At 31.5% G+C, this 12562-nt stretch overlaps 1 protein-coding gene across 1 annotated transcript in view; it reads right to left on the bottom strand.

Annotated features, from left to right (window-relative positions):
• The window catches only part of LOC125811550 (beta-amyrin synthase-like), a 34885-nt gene extending 22746 nt beyond the window's left edge, over positions 1 to 12139 (bottom strand). Inside the window, exons 1-18 of the mRNA XM_049491055.1 lie at positions 11939 to 12139; positions 10869 to 11054; positions 10706 to 10795; positions 10427 to 10624; positions 8879 to 8963; positions 8540 to 8706; positions 8174 to 8362; positions 7963 to 8076; positions 7650 to 7769; positions 7451 to 7573; positions 7242 to 7340; positions 6975 to 7031; positions 6777 to 6823; positions 6516 to 6659; positions 6261 to 6438; positions 5826 to 5906; positions 5315 to 5398; positions 4750 to 4872 (exon numbers count right to left, since the gene is read on the bottom strand). Coding sequence (XP_049347012.1) covers positions 4750 to 4872; positions 5315 to 5398; positions 5826 to 5906; positions 6261 to 6438; positions 6516 to 6659; positions 6777 to 6823; positions 6975 to 7031; positions 7242 to 7340; positions 7451 to 7573; positions 7650 to 7769; positions 7963 to 8076; positions 8174 to 8362; positions 8540 to 8706; positions 8879 to 8963; positions 10427 to 10624; positions 10706 to 10795; positions 10869 to 11054; positions 11939 to 12139 — 2286 coding nt within the window. Of the gene's footprint in view, positions 4873 to 5314; positions 5399 to 5825; positions 5907 to 6260; positions 6439 to 6515; positions 6660 to 6776; positions 6824 to 6974; positions 7032 to 7241; positions 7341 to 7450; positions 7574 to 7649; positions 7770 to 7962; positions 8077 to 8173; positions 8363 to 8539; positions 8707 to 8878; positions 8964 to 10426; positions 10625 to 10705; positions 10796 to 10868; positions 11055 to 11938 lie in introns of the transcript that reaches the window.
• Between the last annotated feature and the right edge of the window lie 423 nt (positions 12140 to 12562).

The raw sequence follows: 12562 nt of genomic DNA, 5'->3' as shown, positions 1-12562 counted from the left end.
ATAACTTGAATTAACAAAAAAAAATATTAATACCTTTACGACGCCAGAATAAGAAATATGGAAACAACAAGAAAATTGAGCATGATGTATATATCACAATTTTTGTTAAACTGATAAAGAATATGATATGATATGTCTTTAAATAAGTAATTTTTAGTTATAAAGTGAATTATGGAAAGTTGCTCATTGTATGGACGTTATGTAAGGATAGTGGGTTATATTTAGAGTCAATTCCTTATTTAGTTTGGGGAAAATGCATAAGTACCCCCCTAGCCTATACCCGAAATCCCAGAGACACACCTAACCTTTACTAAGGTCCTATTACCCCCCGAACTTATTTTATATGTAATATTCTACCCCTTTTTGGCCGAACTGTCTTGTGGGCCCAGCGCATGTTGATATTTTTTTTGAGGATAGTGCCACGTAGGCCGAAAAGAGGTAGAATATTATAGATAAATTAAGTTCGAGGGGGTAATAGGACCTTAGTAAAGGTTAGGTGTGTCTCTGGGATTTCGGTCATAGGCTGGGGGGGTACTTATGCATTTTCCCTTTAGTTTGTTGTACTTAAAGATGTATTAATGTATAAATAAAAAACTATACAAAAATACAGCGAAAAAGTGATATAAATTATAGTCATTTATTGTAAACAACATACTTATAGTTATTGGTATTCATTTATCCTATAAATATAGTTATTTTTGTAAGTTGCTCTTTTCTTAAACACTAACTGTGCCAACCTAAAATATCCTAGGTGGCCAATTATAAACCAATATAACTTGACTTTTAAGAACTGTGCCTACCACAAACTTTCTACTAGCTATGGCTGTAGACTGTAAATTGCTGACAAAATCTTTCCAAATTTTGCTCTAATAGAAGTTAGGAGGTAGGCCGAAGAAAAATATGAGTGGGAAGTGATTAGAAGGGACACATCACAATCTATATAAGAAGGTATGGTAGACGATGATTATGATAAAAGGCTAGTAAGTAGTTAATTGTTATCGCACTTCATGTGTGAGGAGGCAGAGAGCTTATAACCTCCTCTCTATTTCTCCTATATACTAATACTAGTGCACTTGGCCGTGCTTCGCGCAGTCCTAAAACAGTATAAAATATAAATAGATATTAATTATTCAAATTTTATAAAGAAATCGTAATAATAATGAAACATCTTTTCACGATTTTTTTCATGATCCTTTTTATATATATATATATATGGATATTTGACGGAATGAATATGTGTGAGATATTAAAGTAATTCTTTTAAATTAATTCATAATATTAACTTAACTAAAAAAAAGTAATGGAAGAGAAAAGAAAACGTCAAAACTTCATAATGCAAGCCTAAGAGATAATACTCTCGTTTCGTGTAATGTCGTATGTATGATAGAAATAATATGATGATTGAATCATTTATAAATGATCTAATATGATTTTAAGATGTACAAAAAAAAATCTAAAATATAAATTACCCTAATTACCAATTAACATGTTGATGGAAAAAGTCAACATATTAGTGAAATTATGAAATGATTGTTAGCAACTTAGCATTCAATAATGAATTTAGATGTTCTTTTAAAAAAAAACTTTTGATCAAGAAAGTTCTAGGAGTTATAAAATAAAAGTAAGATTAAAACAACTAAAATTTAATAAATTAATTTTTTTTTGCATATAATATTAAGAAATAGTATATAAATTTATGGATATTGTTTTTTAAACTAAAATCAAACCTTCAAAATATGCAAAATAATGAAAATAAAATATATTTTCAACTCATTTTTATAGACATTTTGTTTTGACGTTTTTATTCTTTGATACAGTTCATCACATCTCCAATAACACCTATCTAAACAAAGAAAAAATTTATTTAGCTAGGTAAAACAATAAACGCAAAGGCGATCAATCAAATATATATATATTCTAAATAGAACCCCAAAAAGTAATTATTATAAACAAAATTAAGTAAAAAATTAATGATTAATTTAAAAAAATTATGCACACTAAAAAACATTGAAATTAAATGTCTTTCTTGGATTGGCGCTAAGGAACAACTTTATAATTTTGCTTTAGGAGTTATTGTACAAATGTGAGCCAACTTGTGGGAAGAAGTTTGATTTGTACGTGGTTTGACTCTTGTGGAAAACATATTAATTTATTAATATAATCTTGTTGGTAGGTTTATTGTAATTAAGGTAATTTAATGTAAATTATATAAATTATTAGTTAATTAATAGAAGAAGTTATGAAGATGAATATCATCTCTAAAACAAATAATTAAGAAAAAAAAAGGAAAAATAATTAATTTCTAATGAAAAAAAGTGTCACATCAGTCTTCTTTTGCCTAACATTTATATATATATATATATATATATATATATATATATATATATATATATATTTGAAATGAAATAAATATTCACGGTTTCTAAAGATGTGATTTGTTTTGGGAGAATCTACAAAATCACACTAATGCTTTTATTTAATAAATATAATGAAAGAATAACCAAAATTCAATAAGAAAATAATATAATTATTTCTAAAATTATAATAAGGCATTTATCTTAGAAAATATAAAATTATTGCATTTCAATTGACATTATATGTATAACTTTATAATAAATAAAAAAATAATAAAATTTGGTATATCGCTGATGATAACACATTCTTCACACTTGTAAGAATTTCCAAAATTCAATATGAAATTAGTATTATTGTTTCCAGAATGCATAGCTGGTTATTTACCCCACAAAAAATAAATCTATTACGTTTAAGTTCAAATTATAATTATGTACAAGCCTGCAATAAATAATAAAAATAACAAAATTTGATAAATTGCTAAAAAAAATGCCATATGCTAGTCTACTTTATTTCCTAACATATAAATTTTTGCACCAACACACTAATATAAAACTAATAATTGTGGAAGTTTCTAAAGATGTGATTTGTTTTGGGAGAATCCACAAAATCACACTAATGCTTTTATTTAATAACTATAATGAAAGAATAACCAAAATTCCATATGAAAATAATATAATTATTTCTAAAATTATAATAAGGCATTTATCTTAGAAAATATAAAATTGTTGCATTTCAATTGACATTATAACTATGTACAACTTTACAATAAATAAAAAAAGTAATAAAAATTGGTATATCGCTGATGATAACGCATTCTTCACACTTGTAAGAATTTCCAAAATTCAATATGAAATTAGTATTATTGTTTCTAGAAAGGATAAGCTGGTTATTTACCCCACAAAAAATAAATCTATTACGTTTAAGTTCAAATTATAATTATGTACAAGCCTGCAATAAATAATAAAAATAACAAAATTTGATAAATTGCTAAAAAAAATGCCATATGCTAGTCTACTTTATTTCCTAACATATAATTTTTTGCACCAACACACTATATAAAACTAATAATTGTGGAAAAAATAAAAAAAATAAAAAGAACGAACATTTATTTTTTGGAAAAAAGAGCAAATCAATAATAGATAATAATGAAAATTTAGAAGAAAACCATGGAGTGAAAAAGGAAGAATGTTATGCCATATGGCTTTCTTTAGTATTTATAGTACTCAAAGAATTAGTAACATAACATTAAAAAAAAACTAACGGATTTGAGTAATTATAAATAAATGAGTATTAAGTGTAGTAATTAATTATGCCTAATTGAATTATTACCGTAAACAACTTAAAATCAGAAATGAAGGGATACTGCAACGTGGGCTGTAAGTTTTAATTGGGCTTTTACTGCATTTGGTTGACATGCTTAATTGAGCTTTATGAGGTTTAGGAGTTATCCTTTAATTAATAACATAAATTAACCAAAATATGCAATAAAAAATCAGAAAAAATATCAAAAAAAAAATAAATGAAAAAAGATAAATACAAATGTTGTCCATAGAAAGGTGTCACATCACCTTTTCTATATTCAGCTTTATATTTATATATATATTATTTAGTAATCACATAGTTTCTTTGTCCTTCAGTGTTTATTACTATCTATTATTGCTTTGCTTTGTATCCTCATGAATTTTTCCGTCGTGTATTCCCCTTATGTCTTCTGTAAGAACGAGAAGGATAGGCTCCTTTGTATCCTCATGAATTTTTCCGTCGTGTATTCCCCCTTATGTTTTCTGTAAGAACGAGAGGGATGAGCTCTCCGCTAACACTTTTTCAGATATTCCCCTTATTTTCTAATAATCATGCTTCAAATTGTTTTCTATCTTTTGAGACAAATGTCTAACTGGAATAGTTTCTCTATCTCTACGAAGTAGTTATAAAGTCTACATGTACACTCTATCCTCCCCAGATACTACATGTAAAATTTCACTAGATATGTTGTTATTGTAGACATATATGTATCAACTTACGTCAAGGATCTATTGATCAAAACAATCTCTTTATCCCCCACTAAATATAAAGAGAAGGTCAACATATATCCTCCTCCCTAAAACTCATTTATGGAGCTATACTGATATGTTGTTGTCAACTCTATTTAACTAATTTTCAACATAAATTGATACACATAGTCAGATAATATATAGTATAACTTACATGAATCCCATAGGGTAAAGAGTAAATTACATCCTATCCCTACTTTTTTTTTAATTACAATAATCCCGTAAAATTTGTACCTTCCGGATACATAAGTCATAATCGGGATACATTAATATTTTAAAAAGGTAGGGAGAAATAGAGAATAAGGAAATTAAACATGTGTATATAAGTTATATATACATATATTTAGTTGCTTTTTAATTGTACTAGGACATTTTTGCGGTATTCAGCCAAACCCCACAATGGAAATATATTTCTATATGCAGCATAGTGCAACATGCAATTCTTCATGACAGCTCCAGTTATTTCCTGCATATATTTATGAAGGGAAACACAGTCAGATAAAAGCAATATTTTGATAAAACTGATTTAGCAATCTCTCTTCTTTTAGAAAGGGCTTGTTTCTTTATAGCAACTAATCAAGGAAAAAAGTTCAAACACGTCATCGAAATTCCAGAAATGGCTCAGTCATGCCATATGTTAATAGTTAGGCTTATTTATGTCATCACCGTGACAAAAAGTCCACATTCGTGCCACTCTTCACTAAAAATTTGATGGAATATTTGAGCTTTTCTCCATTAATCAATGTCAATCATCAAATATGACCAGATTGTTTGAGTCAACTATATGAGTCATCTATGTTCGCTTCGTTTAACTCCAGTCTATTTCGTTCCAATACGCAAAAACTTGTTCTTTTAAACGGTTGAAGAATCTTCTCCTTTGTCTAACTTGTCATTTATAGAGTAATTACCTGTTGTGGGAAGTCACCATCTTCCATCTGAGAATTAATCAACAGCCTTGCCGCACGGTGGAGGGGTCTTGGATCTCTATCAAACTGTCCAAGTAGGAAAGTTGGTAAAGCACTCTTTTAGAAAAAAGTTTTGCTATGATTGTGGAATAAATTACAGCATTTACTAATGGAATAATAGCATTAACAGACATTCAAACTTAGCTTTAGCTGGTAAGTAAGCACTCCAACTTTGAAAGTGCACATCTAGACACCTCAACTGGAAACTAAACACTCCAACTCTCTTCATTGTGTCTCGTGGACACCCGATGCTGATGTGACACATAAATTTTGAAGGTGTGTTATGTCTAGATGATCATTTTGTGAAGTTGAAGTGTTTAACTCACGTAATGGAAACGATTGAAATGCCTAGATGTGCACTCTCAAAGTTGTAGTGCTTACTTGTCAGCTAAGACCAAGTTTGAGTGTCTGTTTATATGTATTATGCTTTTACTAATAGTAACAATGAATTCACCTGGCCAGAGTGAATCAATCCCATCAATGCCCATGCAGTTTGTACAAGATTTGAGTGTTCTGTTTCAAGCTCTCTATATACCTGTTTGATCAAATACAAAGCTAAGTCACGGTTATATTTTCCAGTCATCTTTGTACTCTTCTTTAGCGGTAAATATGCATGCCAATAGAAAACTTGACTCAAAATATTCAGTATTGGAATGAAATGGTTCCAAATGGAGTAAGATGCATGTCCAGAGTACATATAACCTATGTTGTTGGGACTCTCCAAAAACGTTGTTGCAACCATGTTGGATCGTCCAAAAATGCACAACTTTTGGAGGATCCGACACACACCAAGTGACATTCTGAGCAACATATCATATGTACGACCTTAACAATGCACAAATTAAGATGTAGGTGTAGTTATTGTTGTTTTACGTAGCTTTTACGTTACCTTGTCAGGACAAGAATGGTAGCTTTCTCCCCAACCACCATCAGACCTTTGACTTGGTAACAGAAATTCAACGCCTTTACGAACAGCTGCAGAGTTGCTGTAACTCTTGCCTGCTGCAGCAAGCCCTCCAAGAGCAAACCAGGAAGCATATGTAAAGCACACACCCCAGGAACCATACCTGTTGACATGATTAATCGTGTCATATGTATCGGTAGAGCAGAAAGTTCAAGGACTCGCAAGAAAAATATCATATACCATGAACCATCAGGCTTCTGTACATCATTAAGATATTTAACAGCATTATCAATGAAATTGTCAATCTCTGTGGTCCGGTGTCCAGGGTATAGCTTTTTAAACAGAACTAGTGCTTGGATTGATGCGCCAGTGCACTCAACATACCTGGATTAACATGTAATCAGTGTGAAGCTGTTGTTAGAATAGGAATAGTTTATAGTCTCCTACTTGGTAAGGGATTGTATTATAGTGTCTATAGATAGGGTTTTGACAGAATCTTACTCATGCTCAATGACAATGTCCGCAAAAAGTTCGGTAGGATTGAGCAACTGTCAGTAAATATAACAGAAAAAGAAAGTTACATATTCAGGTTCTAGATGACTATAGAAGAAGTTGAATGCTGTTAACAACCTTGAAATGAAGCAGATAGATAAAATTCCTATATTGTGAATCTCAAACTAAAACAATTATTTTACTTACCTCTAAATACTGTGAGGCACCTGCAGGCTCCCAAGCTGCTAAACCCCCATTTTTGCTCTGCAATTTTATTTAAATGGATCTCAATATTGCTAGAAATGTGCCAAATGATGAGTGACTAAATTCAGAAAATATGAATCTGTAACATAGGTAGCCATGTATCGGACTACTCGAGGTAAGATATAGGTTTCTCTTGGAATTTTCGTACAAGCAGCAGACAACTTCAGATTGAATGACTAGTGATTTTAGGACACATTAATCAGTTTTTACCTGGAAGGTAAGAATAACATCCACTGAGTCATACAGTCGTGCAGGTTCGATTGCCTCACCAACTAAATCTGAAGGCATTGTAGAGAAGAAAAGGCAGCACTAGAGTAACAAAATTAAGAAGATATCAGGCAATCTACTAGCATTATCATCTTGCTACTTTTCAGTAATTACAAGAAGTTGAAATCTTATTTTATTGAATAGATAGTTACCTTTAATGCTTCGGCAGTGGAATCAGATACTTGCCATCCATGATCTTGATCTGAAAAAGTCCACGATCCTTTTGAGATATGCCGATACATCCCTTTAAAATCACCAGAAGGATTGTCCTTCACCTAGCAACAAAGGCACTTACATTAATAAGGTCCACATTTTGAAAGAGCTGTTATGCTCATGATTTAAACATCCAACCTGCGATGTTTTTATGAAGTCATGTCCTTTTCTCAGAGTATCTAATATCTCATCATTCATCTCAGATGCCAATAATGCTTGAATAGCAAAACTAGTATCCCATGCTTGACTACCGAAACTCTGCAATTCAACGACAAATACTCACCTATTTCAGTAAGAATTGTTTGCATCATTTCAGAATAGGAAAAGGGGCTAGTTTTTTATTTTACAAACGCGTGTTTTAAGTGTAAAACAGATGCTATTTCTTAACTCATTATGGTTTGTGAAATAGTATGATTTCCTTGATTACAAAAGATAATTCATATATACCAACCTGCATTTTCATTCCATCTTCAGCTACCCATAAATAATCTGGAATCCGAGCAAGATGTTTTTTGAAATAACTGCCATTTGGATCCTCAACCCAACAAGCAAGCATACACAATACCTACACCATCCATGTGTTACAGAAATGTTAGAGGATTGAAGTCGTTAAGAAAATGCAGGTATTTTGTAATTTGTCCAAAATGAATAAGTTGTCATACTTTATTAACACATCCAATGGTGATGTATCGGCTATTCTCGTCTTCATAATGTATATGTTTCATGGTAACTGCAAGAGCTTTATTTCTCAGCTTGTTGAAAGGCCAACGAGTCAATAGAGGCTCGGTACATATGTTGAGACTGTCCCACATCAAATCTTGAACCCATGGATGAGGGTAATAGAGATCCTCCTAGCGCAACAAGTTTGTGTTTGAGCATTTGTACAAAATCGTATGATATCTATACTAACTTGAACACCGAGGACTCATTTGGTCCGTAGACAAATTTATAGAGGGATAAATAATATTGAATATTATGTTGAGATTTATTTCTAATCTCAATAATCAAACGACCCTTGATAGTCATACCTTTGCACATAAATGGCGTACTCTTTTCCAGTTAATTTCATCGTATGGTTGACTATATAACTCAACCCTCAATTGCAAAATGAGAGGTGTGATTGGACCAACAAATCTCTTCCCATAGAGATAAGACATTGGCATGTAAACCATTCGACAGTAACACCACATTTTTGCTGCATTTAGATTAAGAGTCAAAATACTTGGTAGATCAATATATGGACACCAATAGAGAACGACATCAACCAGAAAACATTGCATAGCAAATCCTTAAAACTAATATCTACAATAAAATGAACTGAGAATTTTAAAATGTGTATGTGTAAGCAATAACAAATATTGATCAACCTGGATTCATAGGAAGAAAAGATGGAAGAATCCAAAACTCAGGGGGCATTGGATTGGTTCCTAACCACTCAAAAGCTCCAAGAATCTGAATGACAAGAAGGAAGATTTATCAGCAACAAGAAGGCACTAAATCTTTAGTAGTATAAGAGAAACTCGTTAAATTATCAGCAACAAGAAGGACAAGTTAGAGGGCATATTTATGTATTATGCCAATAATTTAACAAGTTTCTCTTATACTACTAAAGATAAGAAAGAGCTTTTGCAAAATCAGGTCACCTAAATGATCACAACTAACTGTCCACAATAAGTGCAGTGATAAGAATCTAAAGGTTGAATCCGCTAACCATCCACAATAAGTGCAGTGATAAGAACCTAAAGGTTGAATCCACTATTCCGCTATTGAGGTGGGAGGTTGGGACTTCCAAAGGACCATAACAAACACCACGATCCGGTCGAACACTGTTGCACTGGTGTTGCCATTTATGGCATGGCGGACACGGAGGGTGGTGGTTGGCTCTTATACCACTGTTACAACCTTAGGAAAATCAACCCCAAAAGCTAGCTATTGAGATGGGAGAGCCTAAGAGTCCAAGGCAATATAAACCCTGCATCAGCACCTTGTAGTACCGATGAGGGAATTGCGATGGACCATAACACCTGCTCCAACAGATTAATACATACTGATAGTGTTAGTGAAAAATTACAAGATTACAATTGAAAATAAAAATGAAGAAATAAATCTCTTCAGGCTAAGGCGCGGATATCTCGCTCTCTTTAAGGAGATTCAAGCCCACTGCAGCAAATGTTTTCATCAGTTCAACAGTAGTCCTCTTGATTTGTCCCCTCCAGGATACAACAACCTTCACAAAGTATAACTCAACAACTCTGGACAAGAGTTGAGTCCAAAGCTCCACAAAAAAGAACACCTCCCTTCAACTAATAAGAACTCTCTTTTTTGACTAACTATTTCACTCTATATTTTTCTTGTGTGTTGTGTGTACCAAACCAAATGAAGACCACCACTATTTATACTAGAAGAAGTCTTCCTAGCAATGAATAAGAAGATAAATGGTGTAGTAAATAACGAAGATAATGGCCTTAGGAGTTACATAGGTTACAAGGTAAAATGGAGGATAATGGAGATTGAATGAAAAAGAATTAGTGGTCATGGTTGACCACCTTCGGCCACTAACAGTAACTTCCAACGTTTTGTAACCATCAAATAAAGGGTAATAATGCCTAAGGGCATTGATTCACAAGTGAGTAATTAGGCAGTAATGCCTAAGGTTGAAGCAATCAAAATGGATAGTCCTCCAACGGCAACAATTGTAATGCCATAACTCCCATTTCCTCTAATGAATATTTACTGTGGCAGAATGGCTATCAAGCCTATGGCAAAATTATGAGACAATTTTAATAAAAAACAAATATTAAAATGCTCAAAAACCAACAGATAGTATAAAAATTGTGTACACTACCAGTGTATATAACTTATATCCTACTATAATATAGAGTCTTCTAAAAAATTATTAAGGTAACTAATCATACCGAGAGCCAAGTTTTCCCCCATGAAGGAATTGCAGTGACACTACCATGATCAAGAATCCATTTCCTTGCTCTAGCACAGGCATTGTTTTTGCCACCATCTGGTCCTTCTCCAAGGATCCTCATGCATATGTAATTCAGAGTTGTACAGAACATAGTACTATGACCTTCTATGTGCAAACCCCATCCACCATCTTCATTCTAAATAAAACAGAATTTCATCAGTAATTCAGAACTTTTATTTGCACTATAGTATATTCATTGTGACATTCCATCATATACCTGGTGACAGTATATATACCGAAGAATTTCCTTCCGATGTTCAGCTGGAAATACAGTATTAAGATGCCCAGTGATATACATACACATAACCTTGAAACAGTTTTGGTTTTAGCACATCCAATTTGTGAAAAGAATTTTACAAATACAAATGAAAAAAACTTACGAGAGGTGGAAGGAAGAAGAGAGGACCGGCATTTTCAGCAGGCCAATGTCCATCAGTAGCCTGTAAAGCTGAGAAGAAATGGACAGCTCTACGCAATGCAATTGTAGCAATTTCATGGCTAATTTCTTCTCCTTCTTCTACTTTTACTGCTCCAATTCTCTGTTTGAAATTCTTCTCTCTTAGAAACTGCACCAATATTACTTGTTTAAAAAAGAATGACATAAAAAAATGGGAACAATTCAATTTTTATTTATTTTCTTAAATTTTGAAATAAATTAAATTAAAATTTTTTTAATAAAAAGATTTATATTAATATCATTTCCTAGCTGAATCATCACATAAGAAATGGGAACAATTGAAATCCATAATTGAGGTATGATACTTAAACTATTAGATATTTTGTAATAAATTGAAAATATAGATCTGTTCATGAAAAAATATAATTATTATGAATAGTTCTATAATAAATATCCTCTAGAAGTAGTTAAAGAAAAATTGGTAAGTATATACAAGGGCTTTGTTGTATTAGGAAAAAAATTACTTATATTTTTCTTAATATGTATACGGGCAATATTTTTGTAAGAAAAGTTATACATTCCTTTTTCTAATATAAACATATATAAGTTAGATATGAAATTCGAAAAATTAGACTTTGGAATACTTTATGCGTAATTTTAACTTTCCACTCAGTTAAAGCTATAACATATATAAGACACTCAATCTAGGTCTCGATTACATGTAAATCAATTTATTTTCCTTTTGTTTTCTTTCTCTTTTTTCAGATTCAGATTCATATTAATTGTGTTCATTGTCATGACTTTTTACGGAACATGTGATAATACAAACTTATGTGTGTTTTTAATAATTTATAACTTATAGCTATCAATCATTTTTTTAAAATCAAATATTTGTCCCAAATTCAATAGCCTAACACATGGTAAAACTTCAACAAAAAATGACTTACCAAAAATATTTGGTAATTTGTAGTCAAACGCTAGCTTACTATCACAAGACTCAAAAATCTATCTTGCAATAAAAAAAAAGAGAGAGAAATAAAGATAGTTATAAACCTGCATTCTCCAAAGAAGATCACTATTGGGCTTAACTTTGTAATGATTATTCCAAAAATGTTGGCGGGCCTCTTCGATCTCTGCCTGTTCTTCTATCGTTCCAGCATTTGGGTCGTACTCCCATGTTTGACGTCCAACATAGTTATTTGTACTGTACAAGTATGGATCATCTTGTCCTTTTGCAATCTTCAACTTCCACATCCTTAAATTCCTCTTTATTCACGAGGCTTACAATTTAATGATATTAATTAGGATCTCATATAATATATTGTATAATATAGGTGTGAGTTCAAACTAACGAAGGGTTGAAGCTACTAAGTTACGATTGATGATCAGTTGAACATTCTTCATCCAAGATTATATAATATATGTAGACAAAGGTCATAAATTTTAGTTTATGAATTTCGTATCACTTTCTTTTCTTCTACTTACTGTGTTCTTGATAAATTATTCATAAAATTACTCTTCTATCTCAATATATATTTTAAATTTTGAGAGTCAAACAAATTTAAATTTAACCAAAATTTCAAACATAAAATCTTTAAATTTTCTGAAATAAAATTTACATATTTGGAAATTACGTAAAAAGTACTATAAATCACAATAATTGAATATTTAAGATAT

Source organism: Solanum verrucosum, unplaced genomic scaffold (genome assembly GCF_900185275.1).
Source record: "Solanum verrucosum unplaced genomic scaffold, falcon-dt-bn FXZP01000238.1, whole genome shotgun sequence".
Classification (NCBI taxonomy): Eukaryota; Viridiplantae; Streptophyta; class Magnoliopsida; order Solanales; family Solanaceae; genus Solanum; species Solanum verrucosum.
This window is presented reverse-complemented; position numbering and strand designations above follow the sequence as displayed.